The 20,542-nt window shown below is 37.4% G+C and overlaps 2 protein-coding genes and 1 long non-coding RNA gene across 3 annotated transcripts; all 3 read right to left on the bottom strand.

Annotated features, from left to right (window-relative positions):
* Positions 1 to 4,754: 4,754 nt before the first annotated feature.
* On the bottom strand, positions 4,755 to 8,705 carry LOC131524499 (extracellular calcium-sensing receptor). Its single transcript, XM_058751643.1, has 7 exons — positions 8,676 to 8,705; positions 8,123 to 8,292; positions 7,693 to 7,981; positions 6,731 to 7,567; positions 6,256 to 6,486; positions 5,843 to 5,966; positions 4,755 to 5,653 (listed from the first exon to the last, which is right to left on the bottom strand). Exons 1-7 carry the CDS (start codon positions 8,676 to 8,678, stop codon positions 4,755 to 4,757), a joined length of 2,553 nt encoding a protein of 850 aa, XP_058607626.1. The 5' UTR covers positions 8,679 to 8,705.
* Positions 8,706 to 11,028: 2,323 nt separating this feature from the next.
* LOC131524067 (extracellular calcium-sensing receptor-like) lies at positions 11,029 to 14,432 on the bottom strand. The gene is made up of 6 exons (XM_058750808.1): positions 14,212 to 14,432; positions 13,665 to 13,950; positions 12,754 to 13,572; positions 12,351 to 12,572; positions 12,077 to 12,200; positions 11,029 to 11,945 (listed from the first exon to the last, which is right to left on the bottom strand). The coding sequence occupies exons 1-6, from the start codon at positions 14,430 to 14,432 to the stop codon at positions 11,029 to 11,031; spliced, it is 2,589 nt and encodes an 862-aa protein (XP_058606791.1).
* A 1,719-nt stretch (positions 14,433 to 16,151) lies between these two features.
* On the bottom strand, positions 16,152 to 20,267 carry LOC131524771 (uncharacterized). Its single transcript, XR_009267069.1, has 5 exons — positions 19,363 to 20,267; positions 18,391 to 18,481; positions 18,117 to 18,301; positions 16,636 to 16,769; positions 16,152 to 16,378 (listed from the first exon to the last, which is right to left on the bottom strand). It is a non-coding gene; the product is annotated as an uncharacterized LOC131524771 (long non-coding RNA).
* Between the last annotated feature and the right edge of the window lie 275 nt (positions 20,268 to 20,542).

The raw sequence follows: 20,542 nt of genomic DNA, 5'->3' as shown, positions 1-20,542 counted from the left end.
TATGAATTAATTAGAGAAGAGTCCATTTTATGGCATAATGTCTTTTTCCTAAAGGGGATATGAAGTGAGTGTTGCTCGGCCATTTGCATTCCTTTGAGCAATAAAACTAGTGTTATCTGATGGGTTGCCATGGGACCGGGGGCCTGAAGTCCTTGACAGTCGTACTGGCACTGGGTATGTGTATTGGGTGAGGGGTCTGTGACCATTTGTTAATCTAATAACTAATTGATTTGTGTGTCTGATTGGTCCAAATGCTATATCTGATTGGATACAGCTGTGTACGTATGATCAGGTGAGCGTTTGATTAGTGAGATGGCTGATGGGAAATGCAGTCCATTGTGATGTGTGGTGTGAAAGTCAATATGATGGAAAGGCGACCTCTTGTGGCTGTCGGACGAAAGGCTGCAAACCAGATTTGTGACAAGCAGACAGTCTACTAATACTCTAATGACTGCTAGTTGACATGTAGTTGCAAAGTTACTTACTGTTAGTAGAATGTATAAAGTGGACTATCGAAATAAAGTGTCACCAAAAATGTTAGCATTGAGAAAACAGTAATTAAGAAAGCATCTGATCATGCTGGTGTGGATACAATATGTTTGAACAAACTCTGAAATTCGGCATTCCAGTAAAGTCTTGTTACAGTGACAGTATTGCCTTTGATTAGAATTACAACTTGCACTCCAGTTAGTTCATTTTACTCGCATCTGCCCTCGAAGAACTGAAGAGAAGAAATGAACTGGAGAAAATTTAAACATCAAGGCAGACCACTAGAGCACACCTACCTATTACATATAAGGTGCTTACCAGCCCAAGCAAACTTTTCCTGAACATTTACTTTGGCAAGCTGTTTTGAACTTCTGAAATGAACTTCAAACAAACTAATTTTGTTTGAAATTATATCACACCAGTTAATTATTTAATTTTGCTAGAAGTATATTGCGCCTTTAGTAGTGATGATTTATTAGTGATTTGCAAGTTAAGTGCGCCAGTAGGTAGTTGGGAGCAAGCAACTTTCTTTTTGAGTGGATCCGCTGACCATTCATTGAACCAATTCACTTAGAAAATGCTGATTCATTCAGGAATAGTGTTCAAATTATTTGAACTTTGAATACAACCTTAAAAGGCTCAAATGATGAGCAAGGCAATGTCGGGTAATGCTTCACTTCATTGTGATCAGTACTTATATATTAGTACTTATACTAAGGGTATATTAAGTGACAGGAACAACCAACCACAAATGTACAAAACATTTTAAAGAGAAGCAAAATCTTGTTCTTCATCCCTCACACTGTAGTACACATGAAATTGACATTAGAGTGAATAAATAAATGTATGTATGTATTTATTTATTTAATTATTTTTGAATTAATTAATTAATTATTCCTTTCACCTAATTTTGGAATCACCATTTCAGACTCCAATGAGAGTCCATGAAGTGAACAGCAAAGCTTTTCACATAATAGATAGCAGAGACTGGCCAGCTCATTAGCATTTACAGCCAAATGGAGACTGTAAACAGCAATGCTGTAAACAATATATTAACAATCCAGCGATAATGATTTGCACATCAGTAATTTCCATTTTATTTTCAAAAGATGAGAGTGATAAAGTAAAAATGATGCAAAGTGGATGCAGGGATCAGTTTGACTGAAGTATAAATGAGTTATTACCAGCCATTAGCGGCACAGGGCTGAGCTTCAGAGCCCTCAGGCTATTTACAGTCATTTTCCAGCACATCAGAGATGTGGAGATGGATTCTGTTCTCTGCCTCCTGTGCATGCTTGAACATGCCAGAGGCAGGATCATACAGGACATCTCTGTGACGTTGTGTTGATCAGCTTGAGGGAGAATAAGGACAGAATTACCTGTTTTTGACGTACCATAAACTCTAGTGTGAAGGCGCACGACTCGCCGTCGCTTTCTCTCACATACACGCACGCAAAGAAAGATACAGAGATACAGAGCAAGAGAGTCTTTCATAACATGCAGAATTGACGCGCTACATGTAAACAATATTCTTTGTTGTATTTTCCTGTCAAAATAACGGAGTTCCTTTGGAATTCTTCAGCTTTTAAGAACTGCCGGTTTCTCTGGTAGTGGGCGGAGCTAATGCGCAAACGACAATCTCATTGGCTGGCGCTCACCTATTATCATCCTTGTTTTGATTTCAGCAAATCAATTCGAGCGAACGCAGACAACGTGATTAATATTCATGAACCCAGCAGCTCATTAATCCTTAGTGCGTTTTATATTGATGACAAATATGCATTCATACTTGGTTATATCATCATATAATATTAAATTATCATAATATTATATTATAATTGCTTGACTGACTGATACTAAATGTCAGTAGATAAATAGTGTAGATTAATGTACAATGTTTTATAATAATAATTTATTCTTTTTAGTGTCCATTTTATTAATTTAACATATTTAATATTGGGGGCATCCAAATATTTGACATTTGAACATTTTTTTAAAAGTAATGCAATATTTACTTTCCCTGGTAATTAGTTACTTTTATAATGATGTAACTCAGTTACTAACTCAGTTACTATTTGTGAGAAGTAACTAGTAACTATAACTAATTACTTTTTTAAAGTAACGTGCCCAACACTGCTGAGGTGACACTTAAGTGTTGTGAACGAAGGACTACAATGATGTCAACACAAAATGGCTGACCTCAACCTCTGAATCAGCCAATAGTGATCCTGCTCATGTGAAGTCACAGCAGCACAACACCAATCATTTAATGTAACTACAATAAAATCATTTAATTAAGACACTGAACTATTTTAATATTTAAATTATTGTTTTTTTTTTAAATGCTTTGCATTTTGCAAAATTATCACAAATTATTACTGATGATTTGTTTTCTATTGGTATGTCTCTTCGTTTACAGTTGGAGCAATGATGTGAACATGAGTTCCATCAATGGCTCCAACAACTCCAGGAAAGCCCACAATCCTCATAAAAGTGGCTTGTTTTTGCAATATGGTTTGGCAGTCAGTTGGAAAGTTAATAAACTGCCATATAGTAGTGGCCTAAAGTGATGTCCGGCCTAGGAAATTTGACATCTTCAGCCTTAATTACAAAAAAAAAAATAAAAAAAGTGCAAGATTTTGTAAGCATATTGCATAGTTGCTTAGACTCAGTTGTGTTATTTGTGATAATAATGCAATGAACCATGCCTAATTGTGTGGTCATAATTTGTGGCCATGCTGTCATACAAAGAAATTCTGAACACATGCAAAAACAAGAGGACCAATGAAATATTAATAACTTCTGTTGTAGGCAATGTGCCAGTGTTGCCAATTTAGTTATTTTGTCAAGATTTAATGACTTCCTCACCCCTTTAGAGACTTTTTTTCAAAAGCCTAGCAACAAAATCAATTTCTTGGACAAACCTTATCTACATTCCGAGACTCTCCCATGACATCATAAAGGCGAGTTAATATTTTATATAAATATAAATATAGATCAGTGAACTCACCTTTATAAGGTCATCTAGCAACATTAAGTTACCAGTTTTAGCTACTTTCAATTGAAAGCAGTTGGCAACACTGGTCATTGTTTTTTGTCCTTTGTATTTTGATGGTTTAAATTAAATGTGGGGTCATAAAAAATACATAAAAAATTTAAAATCCCTTTTGACCACCGTTAGGTTTGGTGGCGTTAGTCTTACAATATGCAAGACCCTGCTTACAGTGTTATCACTGGTGCATTCAAGCCTTTTTCCAAAAAATGTAATTACTACATTCATTTCTGCAGTTAGAGCGTTGACTTGTTGTGTGGAAGAGGTTATTCAATTTCTTACTTTTTCAGTATGTCATATCTTCGCTGGAAAGTGTTTGTCTCCTCTTTGCTGTTATCTTGTTACTCCTAAGTAGGTTAGGAGATCTCTTCCTTTATGAATCACTCTTATTCTTAAGTCTAGGAATAAGAGTAAAATTATGTCATTCTTAGAATTTTGACACACTTAGGACTAAAATTTTACTCTTGAGTGGCTTTATACATACGGGCCCAGGTCAACATAATTTTCATGTTTAAATGTGAAGTCTGATATAATTTTTAAACTCCTTGTAAGTAATGGAATTGCATATAAAATTCAAAGATGGAAGTTATGTTTAATCTGACCCTTTGCATGCGCATGTAAAGTGCAAATTTACTGGCACATTATTATTCAAAGTATGATGTAAGGCATATGTCTACTACTGTGCTATCAAATGATGTCTGGCAGCATAACTGTGATTTCATTATTTCATAAAGAGGGCAAGAATGGACATAAATGAAAGAGTTTGTTATGTCTTGTGCATAGATTTCAATCAAACTCTCTAAGGGCAAATTTAACATTTCAGTTTTTCATTTATGTGAAATAGGGGAAAGGGATTTATTCACACAGTCCACCCTCCCTACGATGTGCATTTTCTGAAAATACGCTCAGTGTTTTGGAAAATGTGCTAAATTTAACTCAGCCTTTCAGACCCCAATAAGTTTGGTGCAAATGTCATTGCATCTTGATGTCTTATCAAAGAGTTTTACTAAGACACCAGTGCCCTCTAGTGGCAGAACAACATACTTGCATGGGTGTCTAAAAATAATAAAATAATTTACTTGAATTTATTATCACAGGCCTCACAAATATATTCAGCACATGTAGTTTTATTATTATTATTATATTCATCCACAAAAGTAAACACATACATAAATGTAAACAATCATTAAAAGACATGATTGAGAATAATAAATCATTTTTGGGACATGAGATACTTTTTAGAATTTCTTTCAGGCAGGAAAATTATTATGTAACATTTAGGTGCAAAAATACACAAAAGTACTCCGTAACTAGAAGCTAAAATGGCAAATATTTCCACAGCTACGGTAAATTTTCCAGGAGAACTGACATAAGCTGGGATAAAGGTGATCCAAACAGCACAGAATATGAGCATACTGAACGTGATGAATTTTGCTTCATTAAAATTATCTGGCAATTTGCGGGCTAAAAAAGCCAGGATGAAGCAGAAGACAGCTAAGCAGCCAATGTAACCCAAAACACAACAGAAAAGGGCGACTGAACCCAGGTGACATTCTAAAATGATCCGGTCACGGTACAGCCAGGTGTTCTTTATTGGATATGGAGGTGCTGTGGTAAGCCAAGCTACACAAACCCCACCCTGCAGGACCGAACATAAGAACACGCCCAGTCTCTGCTGAGGCGGGCGAAACCAACGAGCTGTGTTATTACCAGGCAATGTAGCTTTAAAGGCCATAAGCACCACTAGGGTCTTACTGAGGAGACAGGAGAGGCAGAGGGCAAAGGTCAGGCCAAAAGCAGTCCGTCTAAGAGGGCATGCCCAGCGTGATGGCTGACCCAGGAAGGTTAGTGCACATATGAAGCAAAGAGTGAGAGACATCAGCAACAGAAAGCTCAGTTCTGAGTTATTAGCACGAACCAGGGGTGTGTCGTGATGGCGAAAGAAGATTGCAGCAACTGTCATCGCAGCAATTGCACCCAGAATGGCTATAGCTGCTAAGGCCATGCCAAAAGGCTCAGAGTAGGACAGGAACTCAATCTGCTTGGGAACACAATGGTTGCGATGCTGATTGGACCAGAAGTCTTCAGGGCAAAGAATGCATTCAACTTGATCTAAAAATGGACGCACACACACACACACACACACACACACACACACACACACAGAAAGGGACATAGTCACATCACTTTCGTTCAAGGGAAAGAGTTTTAATGGTGGGTACTTTGCATTTAATGGTTTAAAAAGGTTAATTGATGCAAACATAATAACTGTCACAGTATGTGTGTTTGTCAGTCTAATACCAGTAGTATTGCTGATGCTACCCTCTGCACAAAGCACACAGTCATAGCAGCACACAGGCTGACCCTCTCGTGTAACCTTTCTGTATCCCTGTGGACAGCTGGCGGAGCACACAGACACTGGTACCTGTAAGAGAGAGATAAGACACTATAATGAATTGCATTTTTGTGTGATTAGACACCAGATAGCCCCAACTAAATAAATAAATAAATAAACATAAATTAATACAAATAAGAAGAACTGATAAAAAAGCATACCATTAGTACAATGTGCATAATTTTGAATAAAATGTCTGCTAAAAGAATATATTTAAAAATGAAAACAATTATTCTCAAACACCATATAAAATAAGTGAAATTGTTTATTCGGAAAAATAAACAGTGTATACTTTGAGTATGAGACTACATCATTTTACCTTGTTAGCTCCCCCATGCCAGATGATTTTGTCCTGGTTCAGCACTAACTGCTGTGCTGTCAAAAGAGAGGAGTCAAAGCGACCTACTGTAACATATTGTACCGGACTCTCATCTGCCTCTCTCTGCCAGTTCACTATGTCATATGACCCGACAGGGTCTCCATTCTTATCAAAGTGGATCACATCTCCAAATGTGTTTGTGTAGTTCACTTTCTTCAAGACCTCAACAACCTGGAGAGGATTAATGCACATAAAATGCTACCTTTGGCATATCGTATAACACAACATAAAAATAAAAAAAAAGTAAAAAAATTACATGACATAAAGTGTAAAGAATAATGTCAAAATACTAACTAAATAAATGTTTAAACAGGAAATAATAATAATAACACAATGATAAACATCACAATACTATGACACATAAATGCTTCTCTTAAAGGTTACATTGACACATGTAAGCAATGTATTGCTGTACCTGCCATGGTTGTAGATTATGGATATCAGGGCACTGCTGTGTCAAAGCAGACCCGTTCTCTCTTTGACACTGAAGCAGGTTATGCAGTGCATGTGCCACTGTGTAAATAGCCTTGTGCATGTTATATGTCACCCTGAGCTCAGAAACATCATTATAGATACTGTGAGTGTCCTGGACCCTCTCCATGCCAGTACAGCTGTGGCTGTAGTGCACTGGATCAGTTGTGGAGGGAGTGGGGAGACTTGTGTTTACTGAGCACTGGAACTGTGTTTCCCAGAACTCCCTTGCAAAGGCATTGTAAGGCTCAGCCAGGGGCTGTATGCTTTCAAGGAAATGTTTGAAGCCAGGTATCTCAGCTCTGCGGATGGCAAAGCCAATGGTACCACTAAGGGAGGGGTAGTTTTCTCTAGTAGAGATGAGAGTGGAGGTCACCCAGGCTTCACTGGCCACCCACTGCTTCCCGGTCACATTCTGCCGGATTATTTCATCCACTACTGGTTTGATGTCCTCCTCAATGGCAAAAACCACCAAAACATGTGCTGTAGAATCTCGAATAGTCCTGACGATATCTTGCAGCTGTTGCTGAGTTGGCAGCTTGGGTATGATTACTCGATAAGCCACACATACACCCAAACGCGTCACTGCAGTGGTGAATAGATCTATGCCAGTGCGCCCATAAGCATCGTCAGCCCCGACTGTGCCCACCCAGGTCCATCCAAAGTGCTTGACCAGACGAGCAAGAGCACTGGCCTGATTAACATCACTCGGAATTGTGCGAAAGAAATAAGGGAACTGGTGCTTGTCACTCAGGCATGCACATGAAGCAAAATAACTCACCTGAAGCAGAGATGTGGAAAGAGATTGAAAGAGTAGTAAACGCAGAGAGATTTTCAGTGGCAAAGAGTATACAAATACAGAATTCCTTTATTTCAAGTAATTTTGTCTAGCTGATCTGCCCTCACCAGTGGGATACGGAACAGGTTGAGTAGTCTGGAAATGGCCATTGACAGGGTAGATCCAGAGTCTCCAATAATGATGGGGATGCTCGGGGAGAAGCATTGCCCTGAATCGCTCCTCTTCATAGGCTGAGAAACTACAGACAATGCGGTCCTCAGAGACAGAGCAGTCAGCCCACATGTGTCATACAGCTGATAGCCCAGTGTAATGTTTGGCAGAAGGGTAGGATTTCTGTTGATCTCCTCAATGAAGAAGATCATTGCCTGAGACCAGCGGAACACTCGCATGTTAAACCTGGATGAAAGATCAGACAAATCTACTACGCAAACGAAACAAAATGTATTAAGCATATTAATACATATTCATATTTGACACCATAAACTGCAGAATAAAGAATAATCAATTTTGTACTCTGATATAAATCCTTTTTTTTACCCCCTACATTTCCTCTGGTCTGGCTGACTTCTGAAGTTTATCTCCTGGTCGATACCTTTGGAGTGGATGGGAAACATCCCAGCCAGCACTACATGGCCCTCCTTATAGACCACAGTTGAGTCTAGGTCCTTCCAGAGTTTACAATCTGTCTCTGAATTGCTTTGAATGGGGTAGAGGAAAGAAAATACCAAATGTACAGCCCGGAGAACTGGCATCTTCATCTCGATCTCTGCACAGTGTTCTGCTAAACCAGCTGGAAACTGGGGATCTGGGTGAAGGACTTTATAGAGGTAATGTACTGAAGGTGCTCTCTGCAGGGACATGAAAGAAGACACACACTAGTCATATACACATACAAAATATACAAGCACCACAAATGCACATAAATGGCAAGCAGATAATACATGGCACAATGTAAAACCTAACAATCAAATGTATTAATGAAATGAGTTTACTGCACTTAATAGAAAAAAGCTATGTGAACTCAATAACTAACTATAGGGTCTAAAACATATTTTGCCTGTACTGTATTTATTATTATTATCATCATCATCATTATTATTATTAAAAATATTAACAGTAAAATTACTTCTTCTTTTTTTAAATTCTGACAGAAAAACAACAGGGAACCTGCTCTTTTTAAATGCTACTCTTTTGTTGACAACAGATTTATAAACCTTAAGAAGATGTTTGGCGTGCGGTGCATTTTCAAAGAGTCTGTGAGCAGCATTTACAGCGAACAGCGTTTTTTTTTAAAGAACCAAACCCAGACCCCTTTAAATGGACCAAGAGCAGGGGTCACCAAGTTCGGTCCTGGAGGGCCGGTGTCCTGCAGAGTTTAGCTCCAACTTTAATCAAACACACCTAAAGCAGCTAATTAAGGTCTTACTAGGTATACTTGAAACTTCCAGGCAGGTGTGTTGAGGCAAGGTGGAGCTAAACTCTGCAGGACACCGCCCTCCAGGATCAAGTTTGATGACCCCTGACCAAGAGGTTGACCAAGTCAAATAGGATCCAGTTTTCTTTATGTTCACAATGTCCCTGTTTCTGAAAGAGGACTCAGATCCTTTTTTGGTCTACTCAAGTAGTGATGGTGTCTTTGACTTCTTTGTGTTCAGACTGTTGCTTTTTGGATCAGTGTTTGATGGCCTATGGCCTCCAAAATTTGATCCTATTCACTTACAATGTACGTGCCTCACTAACCAAGAGATTTGTTTGTAAAAAAAAATATTTTGTTGTTGTTAGTATTATTATTTTTGTAAAACAATATTTCTACAAATACTGTTGAATGAGCTTACATTTGAACATGGAATATTCTTCTATTCCTCTTTGGTACAAAAATATAAGTTTACACCTTTGATGAGAAGATGACGTACGATGTGACGTCAAAAAAAAACGTTGAGCTGTTTTGGCGGAAGTGACGATCTGCAAGCTTTGAATGCTTATATCTTCTAAATGCGAAGTTTGTCACTGTTTTGGAGCACACTGGCATACAGATAAACTTAAGACTAGCATATTGATACTAACACCCAAAAAACATCAATTTTGATTTCATGGGACCTTTAAACACTGTTATCATGAGTGGCTCACATGAAAAGATCACAAAAGCACATCATATTACAAATTTTTATAATTACGATGTGATAATCAAACCAAAGCATAACACGTTCTGAGGCATTGTTAGAATTAATTAAACAGACACAGGCCAACTGGCAAGCAATTAAATGTTATTTTATGTGTTTTTGAACAAGATTAATATAAAGTGAGATCTGTTTATTGTTGTTATACTGGGATTTAAAATGAATTCTCTGTATGATTTTTGGGTGTTACCATTTGTGCTGAAGAGTAGAGCCTGTGGTTAAGTTGAGGATGGGCCAAAGGTACACTCTCCATACTGCTTTGCTTAAATATAGTAATGGCATATGTTGATGCAGTGATAGTCTCTTTTTGTATGTGATTGAGGTTCTTAGCTAGCAAATTAACATAGCTATAAAAGAGAAGAGTTAATGTTATTAAATTAAATTGTTTTAATCAATACAGCTAGGTTTCAGCAACATAAAATAATAAAGTGAAGTTTAATTGTATTTTAGGAAATATTATTTTAGTGAACTCATGAAGTTTACTGTAGTCACGATAATTGGATTTTTGTTGACAGCTGCTTTGACCATAGGACAGGCCAGATTCCCCTATGTTTCCTTACAATTTCAGCAGTATCCTTTTCAAATATAATAATAATAATAATAATAATAACAACAACAATAATAATAACAATAATAGTCGCTTCCTGAGAATGACCCAGTGACATTCATAACATTTCCAGTGTTGTCACATTATCTGTCTTTAGAGAATAGAGTGTTTATTCCTCCCCTGATGAAGAGGCAGATATGATATATGAACTTGATTGCAAAAATGTGTGGTTGAACTGAGAAAAAAATAAATAAATGTGTAGTTGTTATTGCAGTGTTCAATGAGTGAAAGAGGATGGATGTTTACATGTTTAGCCGTTAGCTTTTTTCTTTTTTTTAATTATGGCACATGGGCTTTTTATGCTCAGGGGACATAAAACTGTCCTCTTTCATTTCATCAATGAGTATAGAATGAGCACTGACAAAGCAAAGAGAGGATGGGGTCTTACAACTAAAAGGTTGGAAAGAATTTGACTTTTGCTCCAAATATTAATGCTGTCTCAGTTGTATGTGAATGCTGGAGATTCATATTCTTTCATATTTGCAGGACAAAACAATTTTTATTTATTTATTTATTTATTTATGTTGATGCAGTTATAAAAGTACAAAAAAATAAAATCTCAAAACAGTTTATTGAGGGGGTCAGTTGGAAATCAAGAAAAAAAGTACTGTAATATAAACAGTGAAAATCATTCATTTTCAGTTCAGTCAATTAGTATTTCAATATTTTCTTTCTGAGTTGGATTTGGACATCACATATCTCTTTGTATTTTTCTCAGGTTTAAGCAGAATAATGTAGCACTTTGGAGTGAAAATACACAGCAACAGACCATAACTGGAGGCAAGAATGGCAAAAATCTCCACAGCCACTGTGTACTTTCCGGGTGAACTGACATACGCTGGCACAAATGCAATCCACACAGCACAGAAAATCAGCATGCTGAAAGTAATAAATTTAGCCTCATTGAAATTATCTGGGAGCTTTCGAGCAAAGAAGGCCAGCACAAAGCAGACAGCTGCAAGCAGGCCAATGTAGCCCAGCACCAGGGAGAAGGCCAGCGGAGAGCCCACATCACATAAAAGAATAATCCGGGCAGTTTCACGAGTCATGAGCTTACGTGGGACGGGAGGTGCCACACTCAGCCATGTGCAGCAAATTACCACTTGCACAGCCGTGCACAAGAAGATAATGCTACGTTGTTGTAGAGGGCCGAACCATTTCATTACATTACTGCCAGGTAGAGTGGCTCTGAAAGCCATGAGTACAACCATAGTCTTCCCCAGGATGCAAGACAGACAGAGAGAGAATGCAATGCCAAATGCAGTGTGGCGAAGGCCGCAAGACCAGGATGTGGGCTGCCCAATAAAAGCAAGTGCACACAGAAAACAAAGCCACAGTGAACTAAGAATTAGGAAACTGAGCTCGGAGTTGTTAGCTCTGACTAGGGGTGTGTGCCGTTTAAGGGCAAATATCAAAGCAACTGCGAGTGTGAAACAGGATCCCAACAGAGCCACAGCCAGCAAAGTGATGCCCATAGTATCGCTGTAGGAAAGGAACTCCACCAGCTTGGGGACACAGGTGTCTCGTCTAGTATTAGACCAGAACTCAGGCAGGCACTTTTCACACTCTAAGGCATCTGAAATAAAAGCATAAGATAATACATACTGTATAATTTTAAGAAAGACCACAAAAGCTGTCCTCCACTTTAAAGATTCAAAATGATAATACACATAAACATCAGCAGGACAGAGGTGATTTAGGACACACCTGTCTGATTGCTAACCTCCCCAGCTGCACAGACAATGCAGTCAAAGCAGCAGAGAGGAAAGTTTGGCCTGGTAGCCTTTCTAGTGCCTGGAGGACAGCTGGTGCTGCAGACAGACATAGGGACCTGCAATTCAGAGAGAAGACCAACTACAGAGATATACATCACAAATTGATGTGCAAACACAAGCGGTACAGGGAGGAAATGGAAACAAATTTCCACATTGAATACTGAAACCTCTCACAGATAAATAATGATATTATACTGGAGCAGTACTTGTTTCTGGTTTCCATTCCAGATTATGTTTTTCTCTTCAATCACTAGTTTGGGCTGCATCGTTTCATCAAATCTCCCCACAGTGGCGTACCGCACCTCCCCGTTGCCACTGAGCTGCCAGTTAATGAGATCATACATGGCCACAGGATCTCCATTGCCATCAAACTTAGTCTCCTCACCAAAGTCATTAGTAAAGTGGACATGCTTTAAATAATTCAGAAGCTTCATGTGTATGAGTGATTGGATGAGACACAGAAAGTGAAAAGGAGATAAATAAAAGTAAAAAATTATATGGGAACAGTTGTAACATTTAATTGTATTATCTAATCTAGAGAACATTCATTTTAATTCACAAAGCTTATAGATATAAAGGTGAAATGAAGGAATAAACTGTGAATTTTACCTCCCATGGCTGTATGCTGCTGGTGTTGGGGCACAATCCCCCAGTGAAAGGCCCTTTGCCTGGTTCACAGCGAAGCATTGAATCCAGAGCATGAGCAATGGCGTACACTGCCTTATAAACATTATAGGAGATTCTGAGCTGAGATACATCTGAGTAGATGTTACCTGTTTTGGCCAGTATTTCCGAGCCATTACAGGGGGGTCTATAAAAGGAGCCCTTATTGCTTGTACCTAGAGAACACTTAAACATCTCCTCCCAGAACTGCAGAACAAATGGGTCCTCTGGGTATTTGGAGGGATGTAGCCGTAGCAGGAAAGGCTCCAGGCCAGGGATATCAGCCCTGCGGATGGCATAGCCCATAGAGCCTTGCAGGATGGAATGGAATTCAGGAGTGGAGAGGACAGCTGCTGTTATCCAGGCCTCACTGGCCAACCATTGAATAGAAGTGAGGTTTTGCCGAAGGGCCTCCCAGAAGAGAGCTCTTGCATCTTGCTCTAAAGCAAAAACCAGCACCACACGGGTTCCTGATTCACGGATCCTCTGTACAATCCTGGACATCTCTGTTTGGTCATGGTTTTTTGGGATAATTTCATAAAATGCAATACATGCACCTAGTTTGGTCACATCATCATTAAAAATTTGAGCACCACCACGGCCATAAGCATCATCCCCTGCAAATGTGCCTACCCATCTCCAACCAAAGTGTCGCACCAGCTGTGCAAGAGCATCCACTTGGAAAAAGTCGCTAGGCATAGTCCTTAGAAATGCAGGGAACTCTAATTTATTACTGAGACATGCACAGCTGGAGAAATAGCTTACCTAGAGAGAGGGGAAGAGAGGAGAGAGCATAGCATATATGACTCAAAAACATGAATGCACCTCCACAGGCGCATTAAAAATTCACAACTCACCTGTGGAACATGAAAAACACCCAGAAACCGTGCAACCACCAGGGATAATGTCGATCCTCCATCACCAATGACAACAGGCACCCTGCCTCGGCACTCTGAAATGCCTGTGCCCTCTTTATTCCCATTCATCAGGGCCAAGGCTGTGCGGAGGGCATGGAAATGGGTACTGCATGAATCATAAATCTTATAACCCATAGTTAAGTTGGCTAGTAGTTGTCTATCTCTGTTGATCTCCTCTATGGCAAAAATCATGGTCTGCATCCATCTAAATGTTCGGAAATTAAACCTTTTCGGGATAAAGTAAATTAAAAAAAATCACCAAATATATTTGTTTTAATGTTCAACACATTTCTGCAGTAAATGGTTAGGGTTAGGTACTGTTCAACGTGCTTAGCAATATATTTAACTAAGAGAGAGAATGACAGTCTGAAATTTAATTAAAAAGCATAGAAGCAAAAAGAAAACACCATACAATTAAATCATAAATGCAGCAATCATAAACGCAGCATTGTTATATTTTGTGATAAGACTCTATTGACATACTGACCCCGAGCACTGCGTTGGATGTGGCTCTGCAGTAAAAGATGAGGGAGATTCCAGTACAGTGTCGTGCAGAGAGAAGAGGGCACCGATCATGATGTCTCCTTCTTTCATCAGCACAGGCAGATCTGAGGTGCTGCGGATGAGTCGACAGTTCTGAAGGAGCTGTGAAGAGATCAAAGTGCTGAGCAACAATGTCAAACACACATACACACTCTGAAATGCCATCCTTTCTCTGTAGACTTCACTGCTTGAACTGAACTAAACACCACTTTAAAACTTCATTGTACACACGGATGGATTTCCAAAATGATATGATGCCAGTTTTTACAGATGCATGAACACACATTATAGCTCACTCTTGTGCACACAAGAATCACCTAAGTCCACCTTTATACTGAACTCTGAAGCAACTGCAGATAAACTTACATTAACCATACACATTACCTGAGGGAATTACTCAATGGAAAGAAAAGCTCTCTCAGAACAATGGACTCATTATTTTTGCACAGTCCTTCATATAAATACATACAAATACACACACTTAACCAGGATAGAAACAATATGAATGAAATGTTCTTTATTATTATTATTATCATCATCATCATTTTCCTGCAAGATTTTGTGGCTAGTAAACTAATTAATTAATCTCATGAATCTGTTATTGTGAAGAAGACCAGATTATGAAAAAAAACAAATTACAGAATAGGTAAAGTAATAGCACAACATAATAAATGTTACGGAACATAATAATTGTCACAATAACTGCCACAAGCTATGTTTAAATACATATACACACAGGGAACTGGGGTATTCTAAATTATAGCTCCAGGGCATAGTTTTCATTGTCTTCACATTAATATTACCAGGAGACTGCTACTGCTGTATGCTAAGAGCACCCATGATGAGCTCTCCCAGTATTCTTAGTGTTAGATTACCGTACTTGGTATGTAAGAGGTTATTGCAAAATGCTATAGGACTGAATTTTTGGAGAGGGTTTTTTAAAAGCATAATTTTATATATTATACAATTAATTACGCGATAAACGCCATTTTCAAAAACAATGAGTTTCTGCCAAAATCAGTATTGTATCTGGTTGGTATTGAAAAGTAATTTTTTTATTTTACGCAATATGCGATATCTTCCGTGTTATTCTGTCATGTTTTCTCCCTTTTTTTCCAAACCGCGACAAACGCCAGTCTCCCTTCTCTGCATAAAGCGATAAATCCGCCCAACCAATCACAGCGTTCACACACTGGAACAGTACCGGTAATGGCGGCGCTCTGAATACACCCGTTTATCCTAGTGTTCCTCATCTACTTTGTACTTCGTGATCAACAAACAAACTAAAATTAGGGCTGCACGATAAATCGCATGTGATTGTCATGCGCATCTCGTCAGTAAAGCCGGTTCTGTGATCTCCATCACGTGCCTTCAGATGGAGCGACATTTAATACACAGAGCCGAAGCGTTTCTAATCGCAGATGAATCGCATTCGATTATGAACGCGATGTCGCGTAGCTTGTCAAGTGTTTTTATTAATGCCATTAATGTTTTTGTTAATACAGCTTATAGCACTAGTCAACCCCTTACAAAAACATTACTGCAGTTTTTAAAAAAAGTAATACTGCAGTTTTTGTTACATGTAGAAAAATGCTATTTTTTGGACATGAAAAACTGCATTATTGCCATTTTACTGCAATACATCTGAAGTACTATTGAAATACAACTGCAATAGAACTGCAGTATTACTGCAATACAGCTGAAGTATTACTACAGTTATACTGCAATAAATCTGCAGTAGTACTGCAATAATACAACTGAAGTACAATTCAGTACTACCAAAGTGCAATACTAATAAAATGCCAGAATATTCAGAATAACAAGTTTTATTTTACACAACTGCAATATAATAAATTAAGGTACAAAACAACAGTGAATGTCTCAAACAGCAATGCAACAATAAATGATTTTACTTTTCTTTAAACTTAAAATAACAGGCTGAGAGTTACACTAAATGTATTTAGTGTTTATTTACAAATCACGCAATCATGCACATTTCTTCCCTCATTATTCAGACAGGTTTCATTTTTTGAAGCGTTTATCCTCATCGTTCCGCTTGGTTCTTATGACTGCCTTTATCTCAGATGTGGAAACGCTATTTTGGATGTAGTCTGGAAAAACAAACAAACAAAAACTATCAGAAATTCTCAAGTTTCAGTTACACTTTTCACTACAGGCATATTTAGTATGCTTAAAATAAATCTTGAATTGTGATGTCACCAAGTGTTTGTGTAAAGTATTCATTCTACTCCCAATTAATTTCTTATGACATATTGGTCAGCATTAACAATGTCTTTGAGCACTCCAGGTAAAAGAAGTTAAAAGGTTGGTTCACCCAAAAATGAAAATTCTGTCATCAATAACTCACCCTCATATCGTTCCAAACCAAGTCTTTCGTTCATCTTCAGAACACAAATGAAGATCTTTATAATGAAATCTCAGAGCTTTCTGTTCCTCCATTGATAGTCCATGCAACTACCCCTTGCACAATAACATGCATTTCTGGAAAAAAGCATAGACGCAATCATGTTTAAATGCTGTACAGAGTCCTCCAAAATTATTTGCCCTCTTTATCATTTTGGTTTTTCGTTCAAAATTCTAACCTTAAATAAAAAAAAAAATAATAATAATAGAAAAAAACATAATTTACAAATATACAAGTATATAATTTAAATATATCATTAGAATACAGTATATAGAATATATGTGTTCCACAGTTATTGTGCCCTCTTCATTTAATACTGTGTGTAACCTATAACCCTCTACACATAAGGGCTAATCCATGGCTAGGTGTGCATTACATGATTTTAATGCATGAGGTGGAGGCAAAGAACCACCCGACATGAAACGGGTTGCCTCCACTGAAGTTGATTAAAATTGTGTAATACGCACCTGTTACAGCTAGTTTAAAAAGTTAAGTTAAAACTGCCTTTAAAGAGATAGCTAACCCAAAAATTTTAATTCTGTCATTAATTAGTCACCCTTGTGTGGTTTCACACCCCTAATACCTTCATTCCTCTTTGGAACACAAACAAAGATATTTTTAAAGAAATCAGAGAGATTCCCGACCCTGCATAGACAGCAATGCAACTTACACAATCAAGTTCCAGAATGGTAGGAAAGACATCGTTAAAGTAATTCATCAACTCCAGTTGTTTTAACTAAATTTTATGAAGCGACACGAGTGTTTGCGTCCAAAAAAAAAAAAAAAAAAACTACTTACCTACTAAATACCACTTATTTACAAAAATATTGATCTGTAATGTGCATTCATGAGAGCATCACAATGCATGAGTGTTGTGTTCATGCGACAGAAGACAAAATTGAGGTTAAACCACTGGAGTCACATGGATTACTTTCACAATGTCTTTCCTATTGTTCTGGAACTTAAATGTGTAAGTTGGATTGCTGCCTATAGTGGGGTCAGAAAGTTCTCGGATTTTATAAAAAATATCTTAATTTGTGTTTTGAAGATGAACAAAGGTATTACGGGTTTGGAACGACATGAGGGTAAGTAATTAATGACAGAATTTTCATTTTTGGGTGAACTAACCCTTTAATGTTTGTGGAGTACAATTTGACTGGAAGGGTAAAACTAAGTAAATTTTCATTAGTTTGTTTGGTTACAGGTCATTAGATCTAGCGTTCTGACTGTATGTGTGTGCTACAGTACAAGCAGCGCATTGATTTAAAATAGCGATGGAACTGATTGTAATTATCTGCATTCATTGTTTTAATGCACACCTTCCAGTCAATCAGAGAGAATCAAAGAGTCCACAAAAAAAAAAAAAAAATGTTGAGAGCTTATGTTAAGCATTGAGAATTGCTGTTATAATTAAATTTCGTTACCTTTCCACTACCTCAGCTCTCTCTCTGTTTTCATACTGAAATGGCACTAGTATTGTAAATCTTCTTTTAGCTCTTTGATTTCATTTAACTCCTCAATCTCTTCATGTCTGAAGATCTCTTCAATGGCTGAAACGACAGAGGACTTGTTCACTTGATTTCTCCAGCACTCCCACTGGTCTTAGTTTCTGAAATACAATAGCAGTTATTATTTATTCTAAACTATAAAGATAATAGTTAATAACAGATCAATTAAATAAAGTAGATTACTGCTCACCATTATTTGAGTGCTTGTTTCACCACAGCCATCATCATCTGTTGAATTATATTTTTAGTCATCTTTTTTTAGTTGTTACCAGTGCATTTTCCTGAAAATAGCAATCACACACTGATAAAATGTCAATTTCCACACATTAATGTCACACTACTGCACATAAATGCTGGTGTACAGTGCTGTGAAAAAAAAATCCTAATTTATTCTATTTTTGAGTATATCCAGCACTAAATATTGTCATATATTCCTAAGAAAATGAACATAAAACAAAGGCAAATACAGTTATCATTAATAAACTGTATTTTGTGTTTATTCAGGTTGCCCGTTTCATGCACCTTTTTTTGAAGATTTGAACCAATTTAAGTCAAGTTACCATTATTTATATAGTGCTTTATACAATACAGATTGTTTCAAAGCTGCTTTACAGTGATAAAAAGAAAAATAATGATGCAAACAGAATTCACATCTGCTGTGAAGCAGCTCTAAACAGTAAAACGTGTCATTGTTGAAATCAGTGTTGACTCAGTTCATTTCGATTAACTGTATAAAAATCATCAAATATAAAATAATTTCAGTGCATCTAGATAGCAGTGGTGTCATCATCAAGCTCAGTTCAGTACTCATCCAATGGTGTGGAGTCAGATCAATAATACTGCTGAATATTATTAGTCCCCAAATAAGCACGCCAAAAGTCGACAGTGGCAAGGAAACCCAAACTCTGTCAGGTGACAGAATGGAGAAAAAAAACCTTGGGAGAAAGTATGTTTAGTTTAGGGATCAGTTCTCCTCTGGCCAACAAATGAACATGGCGTGATTATGATTCAGGCTGCATCACAATTTAGTGTGAAATATACAGGACTGTAGGCCTACAAGTAGCTGGAGTTACGGATCTCATTTAAAATCTAAAATCAGGTTTACATTTGTTACACTAGAATGTGAGTGACCTTTAAAGCATTTCCAGAAATAAAGTCTCACCGACATCTGTTGAGTGCCTTTTCACTTTCTCTCTTCTTCTCTTTCTTTATGCTTCCTCTGTTGCAAAGAGGGGTACACCGCAGAGATGGGACCAAGTCATTGTTTAGCAAGTCACAAGTAAGTCTCGAGTCTTTGCATTCAAGTCTCGAGTCAAGTCTCGAGTCAAGACAGACAAGTCCCAAGTCAAGTCCCGAGTCAAAATAGGCAAGTCTAAGTCGAGTTGCAAGTCCTCAACTTTTAGCTTCAAGTCTTAAACAAGTCATTAGTGCTCTTTGCCAAAATTAGTGTCTCAATATTAATTACCACATCAAATTTATCGTAATTTATATCAGGAAGTCAGGTAGAATATGTTTTTACATAGTTTAATTTCATGTGAGATGGGTGCCCTTAGTAAAACTACTCAAGTTCAATTTAGGGATTGTGCCAAAGGACAAGAAGTGAAAAAAAAACTATTTTATTAGTAACAGAATAGCAAAGACAACAGAATTTCATAACAGCTGCAATACTTTACATGTTTGCATAAGAAGAATATATGCTTCTAGGTGTTATATCTAAACCAATGAGCCATTATTTGGAACCTCAATGAAACAGATTTAAAAACATGTGAGCAGAAACGCAGAAAGAACTGTTTCGAAAGAACTATAAGAAAAACTGCTACCATAATTTACAAGTGAGAGGAAACATGCAATATGGATGCAGACAAACTCATGAAGACAGTCATTCAAAAATGATGTGCTACCATCCTTTATAACTAATAGTAACAAAGACAAAATGTTGTACGTTAAATGTTACGTTTATAATATGCATAGTTGATCGCTAAATTTAGGGTCTATGTGCGCTATACAGACTGATTTACAACACGTGAATTCAATTATTTATCCCGAAAGAAATAAAAGTGAAATGAGTGCCTGGTGAAGAGGGAGAACAATTTAGTATATTTTATAGTTATAGGCTACAATTCACAAATCATTTTGCGAAAGAAACACTTCTTCAAATTATATTTTAAATGATCATTAGGCCAAGTGCCGCTTTTTTCTTTCAAATTATAGCTAAATTGTTTGCAATGATTAATTTTAAATCTAGCTTAAATCAAGGTTTATCTAATAATTATTTTGCACTTTAAACCTTTAAAAAGAAGCAGGTTTACATTTTAACCCATCATTTTGATCCTGGATTTAAG

The sequence above is a fragment of the Onychostoma macrolepis genome, chromosome 18 (genome assembly GCF_012432095.1).
Source record: "Onychostoma macrolepis isolate SWU-2019 chromosome 18, ASM1243209v1, whole genome shotgun sequence".
Lineage (NCBI taxonomy): Eukaryota > Metazoa > Chordata > Actinopteri > Cypriniformes > Cyprinidae > Onychostoma > Onychostoma macrolepis.
Note: the sequence above shows the minus strand (reverse complement) of the source record. Positions and strands in the feature narration are given on the sequence as shown.

Coding starts and splice junctions, on each gene's coding strand:
- LOC131524499 (XM_058751643.1), bottom strand. Junction 7,982..8,122: donor GACCAGAGGAAATGTAGGGG/GTAAAAAAAAGG, acceptor TCTTTCATCCAG/GTTTAACATGCGAGTGTTCC. Junction 5,967..6,255: donor GGCATGGGGGAGCTAACAAG/GTAAAATGATGT, acceptor TCTCTCTTACAG/GTACCAGTGTCTGTGTGCTC.
- LOC131524067 (XM_058750808.1), bottom strand. CDS start 14,432: ATGGCATTTCAGAGTGTGTATGTGTGTTTGACATTGTTGCTCAGCACT. Junction 13,951..14,211: donor CATCCAACGCAGTGCTCGGG/GTCAGTATGTCA, acceptor TATCCCGAAAAG/GTTTAATTTCCGAACATTTA. Junction 12,573..12,753: donor GCAGCATACAGCCATGGGAG/GTAAAATTCACA, acceptor ATACACATGAAG/CTTCTGAATTATTTAAAGCA.